Below are 18,040 nucleotides of genomic sequence, written 5' to 3'. Positions count from 1 at the left end.
TGTGCCTGAGTAGTACTAAGGCTGGTGTGGGCACAGATGTCATGTATATGGGTATGCTGGTTATATGAGAGTGTAGGCATGTCTGCTATGCACATGGCTCTACCTTGGTACACGGCACTGTATGGTCACATGCATAATGTCTGTGTGAATGTGCTGAGAAAGGGTGTGTATCGTGAACTCTGGTGTGTGTGTGTGTTGCTGTGGAAAGATGTGTATCATTCAACTTAGAACCTTTTTTTTTTTTTTTTAAAGACAGGGTCTCCCTTAGTAGCCCTGGCTGCCCTAGAGCTTGCTATGTAGACCAGGTAAACCTTGAACTTTGTCTTTTGAGGGCAGGACAAAAAGCTGGGCACCACCACACCCAACAAGGATTTAAAAAAGGGATGAAGGCATGGTTCACTTGCCTAGAACTTGTACCTACCTTGTATACTACAGAGATCCCACTTTGGCCAGGTGTGGTGGCATGTGCCTTTAATCCCAGCACTCCATAGGCAGAAGTAAGTGGATCTCTGTGAGTTCAAGGCCAACCTGGTCTATAAATGGAGTCTATCCAAGACTGTTATATAGAGAAACCCTGTCTGGGGAAAAAAAAAAAAACTAAAAAAAGAAAGAAAACCAAAAAGCATTTTGAAGCTAAGTGTGGTGGTTTACACGTGTAATCCCAAGACTGGATAGGCCGAGTCAAAAGGGCCACAAGTTTGAGGTCAGCCTGGTCTACATGACAAGTTCCAGGTCAGCCAGAACTAAATAGAGACCCTGCCTCAAATAATCCAGGACTAGGGCCCACCATACAACTTTCTTCAGATACCGAGTAGTTGACAGTCTTAAGCAATGAGGGTGGAATCGCTGTGTCCAGAAGAAAGTGTGTTGCTGAGCTAGGATGCTGTGTGGGCTAGTCATGATAAGCACGCCTCCATTTAGGATATTTTCAACTGGGTTGGGGTGGGCTCATGGCTTCCCCATGTCACTGAAAGAGCATGTGTGAAAGGGCAGGAAGCACCAGAAGGGAAACATGTCCAGAGTCCTGCATGGTGGTGAAACACATTGCATAGTTACCCAGGATTCAGGAGGCAGAGGCAGAGAGATCTCTGTGAATGCACACATGAACAGGCACACATGAACAGGCACATGCACGCACGCGCGCGCGTGCACACACACACACACACACACACACACACACACAGGGCTGAGGCTGGAAAACAAACAATTGAACTGGATGAGCTTGAAACAAGGGAGCATGGAGTTATTGAAAGCTGCTGCAGAGGCCTAGAGAGATGGCTCAGCAGTTAAGAGCACTGTCTGCCCTCCCAGAGGTCCTGAGTTCAGTTCTCAGCAACCATGCAGTGGCTTATAACCATCTATAATGAAATCTGGTGCCCTCTTCTGGCCTGCAAGCATACATACAGGCAGAATGCTGTATGAGTAATAAATAAATCTAGAAAAGGGAGGGGGGGCAGAGTTAAAAGAGAAAGCTGCTGCAGAGTCCCTATAGCAACAATAAGATATGGTGAGGAACGGTGTCACTGTATCAACCAGTTCAGCTGTGGCCTGTTCAGCTGTGACCCCAACGTGGAAATGCAACAGGTCTCAACTCCATCCAGTACCTGGAATTTGGAGGCCCCCTTTGTCCTTAGCAACCGGATTTCCTCCTTTGCCTGTACTGTACTCACTCCTGGGCTCCACCAGCAGTGTCTTTCCAAGGTCATCTGCAGACTCTTCGGTGGTAATATAACTGCTCAGAACAGACAAGGTCTTGACTGCTTTCCAGAGTCGATGCAGCTTGCTGTGGGATAGAGAACATGTGGTTATGTCCCCAGTACCTCCACCCACCACGGCTGGTCCTGTAACCCTAAGCGTCACATAGCCCACTAATACCTATGAAGCTCCCACTCTGTCTCGCTGGTGTCTCTGGTTCACAAGAAGCAAGACTAGATGTAAAAGTTCTCTTTAATAAATGATCTGCTTCAGTGCACCAATCTGGGTGAGCTGGGCATGGTGGCACAGGCACACACTTTTAATCTGAGGCAGAGGCAGGCAGATCTCTGACTTCAAGGCCAACCTGTCTGCAAAACAGGTTCCAGGGCAGCCAAGGCTGTTACACAGGGAAGCTCTCAGACCTAAAATAAATAAATAGATAAATAAGTAAATAAATAATCTGGATGTGGTGGTGCACACCTATAATGTCGACATGCAGTGTGTGGATGAAGGAGAACTTAAGCTTCACAGTGAGTTTAAAACCACCCTGTTACAGGAGCCCCAATTTCTTAAACAATCAGTGTCCCAAATTGCATACCCTTCTCCTGAATATAGCTTTACTTAACATATTTCCCTCCCCACAGTTTCTGATTGGTTGGTAGTAGTATATGTGTGTTTGTGAAAGATCCCTCGTGTGTGTGTGTGTGTGTGTGTGTGTGTGTGCACGCGCATGTGTGTGCGTGCACGCGTGCGCGCGTGTGTGCATGTACACCTGTGCATGCAGGTGTGTGTGTCTGTGTGTCTGTGTCTGTGTGTCTGTGTGTGTGTGTATCTGTGTGTCTGTGTGTGTGTCTGTGTGTGTGTATGTGTGTATGTGTGTCTGTGTGTGTGTGTCTGTGTGTGTATGTGTGTCTGTGTGTCTGTGTGTGTGTCTGTGTGTGTGTGTCTGTGTGTCTGTGTGTGTCTGTGCATGTTCATGAGGTTGATATTGGCTGTCATCTTCAGTTGATCTCCACACTATTTTTGAGACAGGGTCTTTTAGCCATTTCAGCTAGACTGGATGCTAGGGAACTATCCCACCCCATCCCCACCCCCATCCTCCTCTCTCCACTTCCCCAGAGCCTGGGGAGAAGATCAATGCTGCCTCCTCACTCAGCTTTTTACAGAAAATCCTAAGGCTCTGTCTACACTGTCTCTTCTCTGACAGCGGTGTGTATGACACTGAGGTCGGAAAACCTTCCAAGGCTCCTTGGATATCTTGTCTCATTCAAAGAACAAGCTACCCAGGGTTACCCAGAGCTTTGCACCAAATCTCTACAGTGCTCAGGAAAGGCGCAGTGATGGGCTGAACTGATCCTGAGAAAATTCCTTTTTTTTTTCTCTCTCTTTTTCTTTTTTTCGGAGCTGGGGACCGAACCCAGGGCCTTGCGGTTGCTAGGCAAGCGCTCTACCACTGAGCTAAATCCCCAACCCCGAGAAAATTCTTAAAAAACATTAACAAACAGAAAAGGTCCCTCCTTTGTAGAAGCCAAACTGCGCTTGGGCTGTCGAGACTGTGCAGCTGCCTGTACCATTTCACTGCCGCACTCTCATCTAGTTTTGGCTGTGGTTACACATTTTCCAACAGTGTTCTACTCTGAACCAGGCATTCATTCCTGCTGTTCAGATATTCTGGGAAGAGACTTGAGTCTCAGACTTGAGCCCTTGGTGGTCTGCTAGCTACAATGGAGCACAGTAGAAGAAAGACCAAAGGGGAGTACATTCCTCAGGAGCAGGAGTAGAGTCTGCAGAGAGGAAGCAATTTGCACAGCAGGAAGAAGTAGCTAGAAGATTGGTTGCTGTTGCCCCCCCCCCCCCCCCCGAACTCAGCTCAGGATCAGCTCCCATCATGGCAAGCACACAGACAGCAGGGGGCGCTGCAGTACACAGCGAGAGCCTCTGGCGAGTGGCAGGCAAACGGAAGGTAGGGGGCATTGGAAGATAGGGGGCGCTGCAACGCAGAGCGAGAGCCTCTGGCCCTGGCCAGTAAGAATGACTAGTCCCAAGTCCTTCCAGCACCAAGGCTGGGTCAGCCTCTGGAAAGTCCACCAAGACACTTTACTTTCTCCTTTGTAAAGTATATAAAAGTAAAATCCATGGACAAGAGCCTGTCGAGTTATGTGTGTGTTTCCTAGCAATGATGGTAGTAAGTCGATAATCTATTTAGTGGACACAACTGACTTATGGATACTCCCACTGTTAGTACCCCCATATTCTATGGAGAGGATTGAGATCACAGGAAAGAGCTAAGCACCAGGTGCATGTAACACAGGTTTTATGGGACCTACAGTGTGAGCTCATCCATCAGAGAACCCGAGAAAGAGATGAGTCCCCCCGGTTGGTTCCAGTGAGGTGTTTAAGAATGGAGCATCTGTGAGAGATTAATTCTGGGTCAGGCTCACACCAGGATCTCAGGATCAGGGACCCAGAGTGGTCAAAGGCCAAGGTTGGGTTCAAACCTGCTGGGAAAAAGCCATGGCTGGCTAGTCATAGTAAGGTCAAGGCATAATGGTTGTTAAGGACACAGATATGAAGTGGAAGCAGTTCGGGGAGCTAGGGAACCCTCAATGTTATATGAAGGGTTAGTCAAGGGCTGGTGAGATGGCTCAGTGGATAAAAAGGTGCTTGCCACCACGCTACATTAACCTGAGTTCAGTCCCTGGGGCCTACATATTGGATGGAGAGAACTAACTCTCAGACGTTGCCCTTTCAACTCCTCAGGCCCACTGTGGCATGCCTGCGCACAACAGACAAAATAAAATTTTAATGCAGGGCTGGAGAGATGGCTCAGCGGTTAAGAGCACCCGACTACTCTTCCAGAGGTCCTGAGTTCAATTCCCAGCAACCACATGGTGGCTCACAACTATCTGTAAAGAGATCCGATGCCCTCTTCTGATGGATCTGAAGACAGCTATAGTGTACTTATATATAATAAATAAATAAATCTTTAAAAAATGTTTTGCAAATATTTTTAAGAGATTATATGTAGCCAGGAGATTGTGACAAATACCTTTTTCTTTTTTTCTTTTTTCTTTTTTCCGGAGCTGGGGACCGAACCCAGGGCCTTGCGCTTTCTAGGCAAGTGCTCTACCACTGAGCTAAATCCCCAACCCTGACAAATACCTTTAATCCCAGCGCTCCCACCCAGGGAGGCAGAGGCAGGAAGATCTCTCTGAGTTCAAGGCCAGTCTACAGAGCAAGTTCCAGGACAACCAGGGCTACACAGAGAAACCCTGTCTTGGGGGAAAAGAAGATAAAACGTAAAGTGGAGGTGGCTCTTAAACATATCAAAGGATATATGGTGTCTGTGGGGGAGGAGCACACACATGCACACGTGTAGATACCAGAAGTGTAGTGTATGTGTGTAGGAGTTGCTTAAATCTCCCTTCTCTCTTTTTCCTCATTCCTTATCTCTTTAAGGCACGGGGGATACACAGACCTGGCTTGTTGGGATTTCCATGGGCAGCCTTTGCCGGAAAGCTCCAATAACAATCCTTTATGACCCCGGCCAGGAGAAATCATGCCTTTGGGGTGACAGCCGCACAAGTGAACAGACCCCAGCCAAATCAGCAATGGATCTCTACCCCTTTCCTGCTGGCCAGCACTCATAGGCCCTGGAGAAAGGTTGCTGTGGTTGGGGTGGTGGTTAGTTGTTTGTTATTGTTGTTTTGAGACAGGACTTTTTTGTGTAACAGCTCTGGCTGTCCTGGAACTCACTTTGTAGACCAGGCTGGCCTCAAACTTACAGAGATTGCCAGCCTCTGCCTCCCAAGTGCTGGGATTAAGGACATGGAGCACCATGTCCCGAGAGACCATGCCTCAAGAAATTTTGTTTTTATGGGTGTGGGTAGGTTTGCTCTGTACATCATAGAATGCACTGACTTCAGAAGCCAGAAGAAGGCATCGGATCCCTGGAACTGGGGTTACAGATGGTTGTAGCATCTGTAACATGTGGGTACTAGAATTTTAACAAGTCTTCTGCAAAGAGCAGTCAGTGCTTTTAACCACTGAGTCATCGCTCCAGCCCATGGCAGAGAAACTTGAAATTGTAAGGACCATGACCTGTTTTTAATTTCTTTGTTGTATTTTGAACTATTTTAGGTTTAGGCCATTTGTTTTTAGACACGAAATTTGAAATCCAAAAAGTAAGAAGGCTCAAGGTACCTTAAGGAGCTAGGTGTTGTGAGATTTCCGTGTCAATCTAAAATCCTTGGGAAACACCAGATGTGCTAGCATGGTACCCCCAAGGAAGAACCTCTGCCTCAGTAGACTGTTGAAAATAGAGAGATGTGTGCTATGGACGTGGGTGTGTCAAGGACCCAGCCTCAGCCCATGGAGGCAGCAAAGCGTTGTCCCTGGTCTGAGGGAAGGGGAAGCCTTCCTCTGGCCCAATTGGGAACGTTGACAGTGTTTACAGAAAATGTTCACTGTAGCTGTCTGCACCACACGTTACCACCTTAAGATGGCTCTCCTACAGAGATCAGCTGGACATAGTAACCCACCCCTCTTGTTGGAGTCTATGTAACAAGCACACTAAGATACTGCTGTGCTGTGTCTTCTCCACCAGACTCCAGATCCCAGCCTTTCTTGTGAAGACATTCCTCATTTCTTCCACTGCCCCAGTCAGCATTTCCAGGATCCAAGCTGTGCGAGGACAGAGCCACAGACAAAATGATTTATCTAAGCATGTACTCTGAAGTGGTGTTACCCTTTCCATGTATCCTGTGCGCATTTGTCTGTTAGTCTATATCTGTGATGTTGCTTGATGGAGGTGGAAACAATCTGATGGCTGCAGCAGTTGTCTCATTAGAGGTTTAGCCATGTGAGGATGCCCTGGGCTTTGAGATGAGACAGTTGCTCCTCCAGCCAATTCTGGGTAACTCTAGAAGACTAGGGTACTAGAGGAAACACCAGGGGTGTCAGGGGCCTCATGACAAACAGTAATCTTTTAGGGAGCCACACAAGAAAAATAGACCTGGGGTTGGGGATTTAGCTCAGTGGTAGAGCGCTTGCCTAGGAAGCGCAAGGCCCTGGGTTCAGTCCCCAGCTCCGAAAAAAAGAACCAAAAAAAAAAAAAGAAAAGAAAAATAGACCTATTCCTGGCTTGGCAGGAAATCCAGCAACTTGTCTAGACGATGTAGTGTATAAATGTGTTTAGCTGACAGAAGGGAGAGTGTGTGGACATGTTATCTGGGGGTGCTGTGTGGCATCTCTCAGCCTGGTTTGACCTATTCTATTCTGGGAAAGTGTTGTGGACAGTATGTTAGAAATGTAGAAGGACACACATTTATCTTGCTACAATACTAGAATATATTACACAATATGTTAACTGTATAGGAATTTAAATCTACAACGTGGCTACTCTGGCTGGAATACACACAGGCCTTTAATCCTAGGAGAGAGAGAGGCAAGCAGATCTCCAAGTTCAAGGCCAGCCTGGTAGAGAGCAAGTTCCAGGTACAGAAAATGGAGGTGGTCCATGCCTTTCATCCTAGCACACAGGAGGTGGTTGAGAAGCAGTACAAAGACGCTGGGTCTGCAGTTCAGTTGGTAGCAGTTAGGTTTGTGGTATTCGGAGTTAGTTTTTACTGGGATGGTTTTACAGAGACAAGTAGCTAGACACAGGTGAAGACAGAAGGAGACAGAGAATGAGGAGGAGCCGGAAGATCAGAACAGATTGCAAGTTTGAGGCCAAGCAGAGCAATTCAGTGAGAAACTGAGCGTCTTAGTAAGGGTTTTACTGCTATGAGCAGACACCATGACCAAGGCAACTTTTTTTTTTAAGACTTATTTATGTATGTGAGTACACTGTAGCTGTCTTCAGACACACCAGAAGAGGGCATCGGATCCCACTACAGATGGTTGTGAGCCACCATGTAGTTGCTGGGATTTGAACTCAGGATTTTTGGAAGAGCACTTAGTGCTCTTAACCACTGAGCCGTCTCTCCAGCCAAGGCAACTCTTATAAGGATAACATTTAATTGGAGCTGGCTTCATAGGTTCAGAGGTTCAGTCCATTATCATCAAGGTGGGAGCATGGCAGCATCCAGGCAGGCATGGTGCAGGAGGAGCTGAGAGCATCTTCATCTGAAGGCTGCTAGGAGAAGACCGGGTTCCGCGCAGCTAGGAAGAGAATATTAAAGTCCACACTCACAATGACACACCTAATCCAAAAAGGCCACATGTATTTCAACAAGGCCACACCTCCTAATAGTGCCACTCCCAAGGCCAAGTATATAGAAACTATCACACTGCAAGAAGCCAGATTGAATCAGTAGTCATCTGGAGAGGAGTTTGAGCCAGAACGGCTAAGTTGAACCAGCCAGCCAGAGTTCAGAAAGATCTTGAAAGGGTGAGCTTATTCAACAGTATAAGTCTCTGAGGCTAAAAACGTTCTAGGCCTAGATTAGATTGTACAGAAGACAGAGGCTTCCAGGACTAGGCCTAGGTTAGCTGACTGAGGCAGTAAATCTCCCAGAAGATAGTTACATCCTGCTAACAAAAGTTACTTTAACATGTGACAATAAATTCACAAGTTACATTGGTTCCCTACAATTTACAAGTAATGTCACTTTCCTTTGATGTCTGTAGGCAAGCAAAGTTTATCTTACTACTTTAGTTTTAAGTAACAACTGAGTTGCAGGTTACATTTGACAGAGCTGTGTGTGTGTGTGTGTGTGTGTGTGTGTGTGTGTGTGTGTGTGTGTGTGTGTGTTCACACACAGGGATGTAGGTTATCAGATGGCGACAGAAGAGTTAAAGAAGCTGGAGAGTTCAAAAGTCTTTACTGAAGGCAGAGGAAAATCCAGGTACAGAATTGCTACTTGGGTTACATGAGAATCAACAAATAGTCCATGTGATGGCAGCACCACCCTCCTTTAATCCCAGTGCTCAGGAGGCAGAGGCAGACAGATCTTTGAGTTCAAGGACAGCCAGGGCTACCCTTGTTTAAACAATCAAACAAACAAAGAGAGGAAAAAAATCAACAAATGGGTTCCCAGAACCTACACAGTGGCTCACAGTCACCCTCAATTCCAGTTCCAGAGGCTCTGATGCCATATGACTTCTGAGAGTACTAGGCTTGCGAGTGGGGCACAGACATGTATGCAAAACACCCATACAAATACAATCATTTTTTGTTTCATCTTTTGAAACAAGGTCTCTATGTAGTCCTGGTTGTCCTGGAACTCACCAGGCTGGCCCCAAATTCACAGAGATCCTTTTACCTCTGCCTCCTAAATTCTGAGGTAAAGGCATACATTACACCACCATGCTCAGCGGAGATCTGCCTGTCTCTACCTCGAAAGTGCTGGGATTAAAGGCGTGCTTCCCTAGGTTTGCTCAGCCTGCCTTCTTGTAGAACTGAGGACCACTAGCCCAGGGATGGCACCACCACAATGGGCTGGTCCATCCCCTATCAACCACTAATTAGGGAAATGCCCTACAGCTAGATATTGTGGAGACATTTTCCTGTCTGAAGCTCCTTCCTCTCTGATGACTCCAGCCTGTGTAAAGTTGACCTAGGACCAGTCAGGACAAAGGTTGACTAAGCAGATCCCACTCTCTGTACTTGAATCAGTCCAGTGCACCTGGAGAAACCACTCCTCTGTGTAAGGGGCTCCTTGTGTTACACCCACTTCCATTTAGCCACTAACTATGACAAAAGGTTTGACATATTGCTTGACTCTATACCCCTCCTTTTTAAAAAGCCAACTGTCCTTGATCCCAATCCCCTATCAGGCAGGGCCACCATAAACCTAGGGCTTCCAGGCCATGGTCACTGACACAGGCCTAGATGAAGTGGTAGACAAGAGGCAGCAGCAGGATCCAAAGGGGGAATTAGGGGCACCTATATAACCTTCTCTCTACCCAGGCATTCTGCACAGAACACTGGGCAGTATAAATCCACAGATGACCAAGCAACAGTACTTCTTAGTGTACCACGTGTGTGCTTTCAGGGTTTGACATACTGTACTTGCTGGGTTTGTGTGTCAACTTGACACAAGCTGGGGTTATCACAAAGAAAGGAGCCTCCCTTGAGGAAATGCCTCCATGAGACCCAGTGTAAGGCATTTTCTCAATTAGTGATCAAGGGTGGGAGAGCCCATTTTGAATGGTGCCATCCCTGGGCTGGTGGTCCTGGGTTCTATAAGAAGGCAGGCTGATCAAGCCAGGGGAAGCAAACCAGTAAGCAGCACCCCTCCGTGGCCTCTGCATCAGCTCCTGCTTCCTGACCTGCGTGAGTTCTTGTCCTGACTTCCTTTGGTGATGAACAGCAATGTGGAAGTGTGGGCTGAATAAACCCTTTCCTCCCCAACGTGCTTCTTGGTCCTGATGTTTGTGCAGGAACAGAAACCCTGACTAAGACATACTATGGTGCGTTTATTTAGGCAAAATGATCACAGTCTAGCTGATATGGAGGGGAGAGATCCTGGAGTCTGGGTTTGTGGATGGGCTGGGGTGGATCCACAGAAGGGAAGCAGAACTGTTAATCTGGGATGAAGGCAGGGTCATAGTGTAAGGGTGGAGCCAGGGAGGCCTCCAGGGGTCCATAGGTGCCATCTGGGCAGTCTAGGAGGCCAGGTAGCCAGAGTCCACCAGGATGCCAGAGCCAGTGGTAGAGGCACTGCTGTCGCTGAGCAGAAAGAGGATGCTGTTGACGACGTCCTCAACCTCTGCAGGAGAACAGACCAGTCAAGGCTCTTGCTTGCTTGCTGCTGGCAAACAACCCTGGTTCCCTCACCCACGTGCCCAGCTGACCTGCGAACTTCCTCAGTGGGTGGCGCTTCAGGAGCTTCTTGGCAAACTTAGGATCTGCAGAGACTTTCTTGCCCATGTCAGTCAGCACCACAGTGGGATTTACGGAGTTTACCCGGATCTGGGGTCAGAAGCCACAGCTGGTGGCACAGCCGAGGAACTCGCCCTACCTGCACGGCTCGGTCAGGACTCGGCCCAGGACAAGCCTGGTGAGCTTGCTTACTCTGTCCAGATGAACCCTGAGCCCATTGCTCAGAGCCTCGTATAGTCCTCAAGCCTCACCCCATCCTCATCACCAAGCCCCAGCCCTGCCCCAGGTGCCCATCACCTGTCCCTCAGGTGTGGCCCGGCCCCCTGTGCCTACTTTGTGCGGCCCCAGTTCCATGGCCATGGCTTTGGTCAGCATAGTGATTGCTCCCTTCGTAGAGCCTGGCGGGGGGAAGGGGGGGACACGTGGGGAGTGCTTCAGTTATTCAGTCTTCCCCCTGGGAAGCCTACCCAGAACCTACTCCTGTTCCTACCACAAGGCACTCACAGTAGGTGGTCAGGCCAGGATAGGTGACATAGGCCACCATGCTGGAGATGTTGACAATGGATCCTGCCACACCACGGTTAATCATGCCCTTGGCTACTATCTGAAAGTCGAGAGTTTTGGGCAAACACAGGCGTTATCCCACCCCACTCCCTCTGGGTTTGCATCTGGGCCACAGCCCTCCTGTCTCCTTACCTGGGATACCTGCAAAACGGCACGCACATTCACGTTGAAGGACCTGGCAGAGGGGAACATGGGCCTACTGAGCTACCCACATTCAGAGACCCTGCCTAGCCTGCCCCCTCTCCCCGAGTGCCCACCTGTCAAAGATCTCCTTTGTAGACTCTATAAAAGGCTGTAACAGCGCCACCCCTGCGTTGTTCACCAGCAAGTCCACGGGGCCAATACCGCCCAGCGCCTTCTCTGTGGCCTCCCAGTCACCCAGGTCCACACACACGGGCTCTATCCCGGGACACTGTGGATGACATCGGTGGCCTGAAACATTGTCTCATCCAGCTTCTGATGTATCCCTGAGGGTGGGGAGCAGCCCCAGGTGAGACAGGGCTATGTGCCTTACCTCCTTGGCAAGGCTGACTAGGTCTGCGTTGGTTCGAGTCACAGCCACCACTTTGGCTCCTGAGGCATGCAGGGCCTTCGCAGTGTCACGCCCAATCCCTGCAGAGAGGGAGAGCGGTGGGATAAGGGCCCGGTAGGCCTAGTCACAGTAGGATCTGGGTCCCAGAACTGTGGGAGTGTGCTGTCCAAAAGACTGTAAGCCATGATGAGATGGGACTATCCCTTGGCAGAGGTCAGACAGACTGGTATCAGGTCAAAGGAGGCAGTGCCCTCCTGATGGGGTTCAAGGGAAGAGTGCCTGGTGCCCATCTTCTCAGCCTGGCTCTAGGAGCTATGCTGATGCCAAGCTAAACTCATCCTTTTCAGAGTGTGGTGTTGTGGTAGCCAAGGAGAGACTGGCATTTTGACCTGGTAGGTAGTAGGTCTCTGACCAGGTGACAGTGTTGAGACTGGCCTCCTTCCTCTCTCCAGTGCCAACTCTCCCACCCGCTCACACACACCTTCTCCACCACCCCACCTCCCGCCACTCACACTCACCTCACTTCCCCACTCACACCTCTCCCCCTCACACCTACCTTTCCCTGCTTTCACACACCTTCCCCCCTCACACTCACCACACTTCCCACTCATACCTCTCCCTGCTCACACACATATCTTTCCCTGCTCACACTCACCTTTCCCAGATCACACACCCTCCCCCAGTCACACACACCTTTCCCCAGTCACACTCACCTTTCCCTGCCCCTGTCACCAGGGCCCTCAGGCCACTGAAATTCGGCTTCATGCTGCTGACACCAGTGTCCTCCTGCAGAAAGGGGAGGGAGGGCTGAGGTTGATGGAACTGGCAAGTGGGACGGGGTTGGGGCAGACAACCCGCTCCCTCCTGGCAGCCTTCCTCACTCCTCAGAAGTGCTAATCAGCTTCCCACACTGGGACTTAGGGGGGCAACAAAAAGAAGTGTGGGTACATATGTGTAGAAGGTCTGACAAGGCAGTGGAGGTGTGTGTGCACACACCTGTGCTGGTGAGAACGTCTGGCACAGCAGTGTAGTGGTAAAGAAAGGGCAGTCTAGGGAAGGAATCCGTGTTCTCAGCATTGAGGTACTTAGTCTTGAACCCAGGGCCTGAGAGCATACTAAACCATTGAGGTTCCACTGAGCCATACATACCCTCAGTCCAGGGCAGTGAAATTCTGGTTTTGGAATTTGTCTTATCCGGACAAGAGGAGAATCAGCTTGTGACTTTTTGTTTTCTTATTATAAATGAAGGTAATGATCTGATCTAGCTGGGGCAGGTGGCACTGGACCCAAATGCCCAGAATCCAAGAACCCACCACGCCTACAGTGTGCCAGTGAGTCCACTGGTTCCCTTCCTTAACCTGTTCTTCCCAGTGCTCCTCACCTGCTGCCCCCTACCAGCCTGGAGCGCTGCCCTTGGCGATGACACTGAGGTACCGTCTTTACTCTGAGGCAGGACTCTGGTAAACCTAAGCATGGATCCTGGGGTTTCCTGCCCCAGTAGCCAGCCCTGAGTCCCTCTGTGAGTCTCCTCTTCTCTGAGCAGACAGCTGGGTCTTTGGGGCCAGTTAGAAATAACCAGAGAATATTGTCCACCTCAACCTTAGGCGGTTGTCTAAGGTGTGCTGAGGGTCTCTTATCTTGTGTGCCAGAGTTCATGGATCTAGTGCTTCTGTCCAGGGAGTCATGGCAGGTCACATGACATCTAGAGGCAGGAGGCTTAGGTGCCAGACTGCTCCATGGACAGCCTTGGGGAGTGGGTGTGCTTAGACTGTCTGCTGCTCAGTCCAGACTCTTGCACAGAGACTGTGTGACTCGCTGAAAGAAGGCAGCTGTATTGCAGAGGCTCTAAAGTGTGGGGACAGCAGTAGGACCCTTCCACTGAGCATTCCTCCACACTGGTCAGAAGGGTGTTCTGGGATCCTCCTGGGGCTTGGAGACAGTGTACACAGTGGGAGACTGGAGAGCATTTCGTGAGTGAATCTGTCTCATGACACACGGGGTTGACACCTAATGATTTGCTGTGCCTGGCAGTTTCCTCATAGCTATCAGGGACGGATCATACCTGCTCACTGTGTCCTTGATGCCAGTCTGAGCAAACCACCAAGTCCTACAGCCAACCTCTAGGTGGCACTGAATACTGGGGTCTGGCCTGACCTATCCAGTAAGATCAAAGCCCTTCCTCTTCTATGATGAAAGCAGTTGATTGTGACCAAACTGCTGTCTGGTAGCTGTTGGAACCCCTGGAGAAACAGTGGCCTTTCAGGGATTTGGTGTTGGTCTCCACCACTGGCCAGTTGGACACCAGGCGGGAGGAAGTGGTTTACCACGAAGGGAGCATCAAGCTCCAAGGTCTTGCAAAGATAGTCCTCTGCCTGCCTTGCCTTTGGAGGGGATTTCTCCTGGGTGAAAATACCTTCACTCCACAGCTCTTGCTCTACCTCCTCTCACCTGTGTGGTCTGAAGGTTTCTCTATCCAGAGGCATGTGCTGAGCCCTAACTACAGCATTACGTGAGGACTATTGCATGACAGTTTCCTTTGAGATTAAAGCACTCCATCCAGAATGGAAGCCCCTTGAGTAGGAATATAAACAAAAAATAGCTTCAGGAAGTTCCTGAAACTGACTAGTTTCACTTGGTCCCCGCCCTGCCAGGGTAAGGAATAAAAGTTGAAGAGTCTCTCTCAGACAAACTAAGCAGCAAAGAAGATTGCAGAACAGAGCCTGCAAGATGCAAAAAAATCAGTTGAGTTAACCGCAAGAGGTTTAGACCAACTAAGCCACTTGGAAGGGATACTCTCTAACCTGTTGAGCTGCCTTCAGACTATGAATTGTGCTCCAGGTTCCCAGCTTTTTTGAGCTGTCACTAGAGCTGAACTAAGGTGAATGCCACGGTCTTTGCTCCTGTAAGAAAACCCTCACCAGGGGCTAGAGGTGGTTCAGTGGTTAAGAGCACTGTCTGCTCTTCCAAAAGGCCTGAGTTCAATTCCCAGCAACTACATGGTAGCTCACAACCATCTGTAATGAGATCTGATGCCCTCTTCTGGTGTGTCTGAAGACAGTCACAGTTTAATCACATGTATTAGATAAATAAATTAAAAAAAAAAAGCCCTCACCAATACTTCTGTAGGTAACCTCAATAAATCTCATGGCTTGCTCAGTTGGACTTTGGTGATATCTATGTATTGATCTGTCATGGGCTGCCTAACTGGAGTGAGTGGACATGTATGTTGTGTTTCTTCAGGAAAAGCTCTTTGCGTGTGTGTGGCTGACTAATACACAGGCTGTCGAAACACTTCGTGCATATCAAATCAAAATAAACAATAGCACATTTCTTTAATCCCAGCCCTAGGGAGGCAGGAATAGGCAGATCCCTGCACGTTCAGGTCTACATAGAAAGACCTTGTCTAAACACACAAATTAAAAATTAATGTAAAAAAAAAAAGGGTTGGGGATTTAGCTCAGTGGTAGAGCACTTGCCTACCAAGCGCAAGGCCCTGGGTTCGGTCCTCAGCTCCAAAAAAAAATTTAATGGAAAAATGTCTTAAAATTATGTTTATATTTCTCTATGATTCAAAAGTCCTAAACAGTGCCACTCCCTTCGCATGTTAAGTGTCCAGAGGCAGCACCTTGGTTCTGACCACAGCAGGCACATCCTCATTGGTGGAGTAGTAAACGTCTGTGGGATTTATTTCCAGTTCTTTGGAAAGCACTGGCCTATTTAGTTATTTAGTGTGTATTGTGGTATGACATCAACGTACAAGTGTGCGTGTGTGTGGAGGGGGTGATGTGGTGCACACATGCCTAGGCACATGTGAAGGTCAGAGTATAGCATGAGGAAAGACATTGGTTCTGTCTGCTGTGTAGTCAGGCTGAGCAGCAATCTCCTTTATCAGGCGAACCATCTCGCTGGCCTCAGAGAGCGGTGGGGAGCCTGGGGTAAGCCCTGTGCAGGGGGCCAGGGGTCAGCAGAATATCTTTTCTCCTGGGGGCTTACTAGTGATTATTTTATGTGTGGAATGTTTTGTCTACCTGCATATCTGTGTACTTGAGTTATACAGATGGTTGCGAGCTGCCACGTGGGTGCTTGGAATCGAACCCAGGTCCCCTGGAAGAGCAGCCACTGCCTTTAACTGTGACCATGAGGGTGGGTTCACTTTTTAAAAATATTTATTTAATGTATATGAGCACACCATAGCTGTCTTCAGACACAGCAGGAGAGGGCATCAGAGCTCATTACAGATGGTTGTGAGCCACCATGTGGTTGCTGGGAATTGAACTAGGGACCTCAGGAAGAGCAGTTGGTGCTCTTAAGCGCTGAGCCATCTCTCCAGCCTGAGGGTGGATTCTATAGCTGAAAGGCTAGTGTGGCCTCTGACAGATAGCATAGAGGTCAGCTGACCATAAAGTACATGTGACATCTCCCCTACAGATGGGTAACAGTTCAGGGAATAAAGAGTCTCAGATAATCATTCTTGGGAAATTGGATAAGGTCTGCCTCTATAGCAATAGGTAGGAGAGATTTGCCTCCACAGGTAGCAAAAGGGTCACCAGGTCATTAACAAAATCCACTCTCAGTCTTGTGGATAGAATGCAGCTATTTTATCTCCTTCATAGAGAAGAGGTCCCTGTGTGTTTGACATTCCTGTTTTTATTAGTGATCTGTGGGTATGAGGACCTTTGTGCCCGCAACACTGAGACGTCTCTGTCTCTGCAGCCTCTCCACTTTGTAAGATTTATTTTTGTTTTTGTTTTTTCTTTTTTTCAGAGCTGGGGACCGAACCCAGGGCCTTGGGCTTGCTAGGCAAGCGCTCTACCACTGAGCTAAATCCCCAACCCCTTATAAGATTTATTTTTAATCTCTGTGCTGTGTGTGTGCAGGTGGCTACAGAAGCCAGAAGAGGGTATCAGATCTCTTGGAGTTGGAGATACAGGAGTTTGGGAACTCCCCTCTGTGGAATCTAACTCTGATAGAGCAGTAAATACTCTTCACTGCTGAGTCATCTCTCCAGCCCCTCTGCATTGGTTTGAATGAGAATGGCTCCCACAGGCTCCTATGTCACTGGTTAGGGAACAAACTGTTCAGGGTGCGGGAGGTATGGCTGTGTTGGAGGAGGCATATCCCTTGAGGTGGATTTTGAGGTTCCAAAAGACCGTGACAGGGCCAGTGTTTCTCCCTGCCTGCTGTTATAGAATTAGGATGTGCTGTCTCCTGACATGGATACTGGAAAGCCAATCTGAAGTCATGTTTGCACAGCAAACACACCACCCACTGAACCATCTCCCCAGCCCCACTTTTGAATTCTTTAGGATACACAGAGAGGAAAAAAAAATCACATTCCTTTCCATGTTAATTACTGTGTTGTTGGTGCCAGTTGAGTCCTGCTGGGTTTTGTTTTTGTTTTATAAACCAGAACATTTATTTTATGACTGATTAGATTCCTCAAGATGAACTGGATGCTGCAACAGTTGCCCTCTTGGGTTTAGGCGTTGTTCCTTCACAGAATCCATGTCTGAATCTGCAGTAGACAATCTTTAGGTGCCTCATTTCACCAGTCCGGGTAGTGTATCACCTCTTAGCCTTGGCACTCCACTTTCTCTTGGGCTTGGCAGAGTAGCCACATTTGCCACAGGTTGATGTCTGAAGGTGGTAGGCCTTGGAGCCACAGCAGCACAGTGTGTGCATCTTATGTCTTATCGAGACGCTTGCCAAAGGATAACATTCCTTTCGTCATCTTTCTTCTACCGGCAAGGTCACTTCGCTTCCAGTTGCTCTTGCAAATTTAGCTGGAAAGGAAGGAAAATTGCTACTGGAAGCTCCATTTACACAGCTGGCCCTTCCCTTATGGTTGTGTGTGTGTGTGACTCAGAGGCTACAAAGTCTTCCAGAGCTCCTTGGACATTTTGTTTCTATTCCAGAGAGCAAACTGTTACAAATTCTTGGTGTTTCTCTTGGGTTACTGGCCACCAACACTTGTCTAGTTTTCAGTTATGATTACAGAGATTTGGAACCAGTAATTTTCTACTTTGATCCAGTCACTCATGTGACTCAGCTATTCTGGGAAAGGACTGTAATCATCTCAGAATTGAGTCCCTGATAGTCTGGTTAGATGGAGCACAGGAAGGCAGGAAGCATAGAAGGGAGACTAAAGGGTAGCTCTATGCTTCAAGAGCTGGGGCGGAGCCTGGAGATGGGCAGGTCAGAGTCCAGCTGGCATGGCAGGAGTAGCCAGGATATTGGGAGTAGGTGCTATTAGACCCCAAGGGACTACCTTCTAATTAGTTTTTTGAACATTCCAACAACCCTACCCTTCCTCAAGTCCTGTCTTCCCACTAAAGAGGACATAGGCCCTAGAGGAAGGAGTTTGGCCAGGCTAATAGAGAGATTCACAACTCAGAACTTGCCTATGGCTGGGTCAGAGCTGG

The 18,040-nt window shown here is 48.6% G+C and overlaps 1 protein-coding gene and 1 pseudogene across 2 annotated transcripts; both read right to left on the bottom strand.

Annotated features, from left to right (window-relative positions):
- Positions 1–10,096: 10,096 nt before the first annotated feature.
- Positions 10,097–13,743, bottom strand: Cbr2l1 (carbonyl reductase 2 like 1). Of its 2 annotated transcripts, none has more exons than XM_087574420.1 (9): positions 13,000–13,743; positions 12,332–12,404; positions 11,601–11,698; positions 11,344–11,498; positions 11,219–11,261; positions 11,027–11,126; positions 10,856–10,920; positions 10,495–10,612; positions 10,097–10,409 (listed from the first exon to the last, which is right to left on the bottom strand). In XM_087574420.1, exons 1-9 carry the CDS (start codon positions 13,090–13,092, stop codon positions 10,306–10,308), a joined length of 849 nt encoding a protein of 282 aa, XP_087430546.1. In that variant the 5' UTR covers positions 13,093–13,743; the 3' UTR covers positions 10,097–10,305.
- Positions 13,744–17,057: 3,314 nt separating this feature from the next.
- On the bottom strand, positions 17,058–17,349 carry Rpl37a-ps16 (ribosomal protein L37A, pseudogene 16; annotated as a pseudogene).
- Between the last annotated feature and the right edge of the window lie 691 nt (positions 17,350–18,040).

This window comes from Rattus norvegicus, chromosome 10, assembly GCF_021556685.1.
Source record: "Rattus norvegicus strain SHRSP/BbbUtx chromosome 10, alternate assembly SHRSP_T2T, whole genome shotgun sequence".
Classification (NCBI taxonomy): Eukaryota; Metazoa; Chordata; class Mammalia; order Rodentia; family Muridae; genus Rattus; species Rattus norvegicus.
The sequence above is the reverse complement of the archived record's forward strand: the minus strand, read 5'-3'. Positions and strand labels throughout refer to the sequence as shown.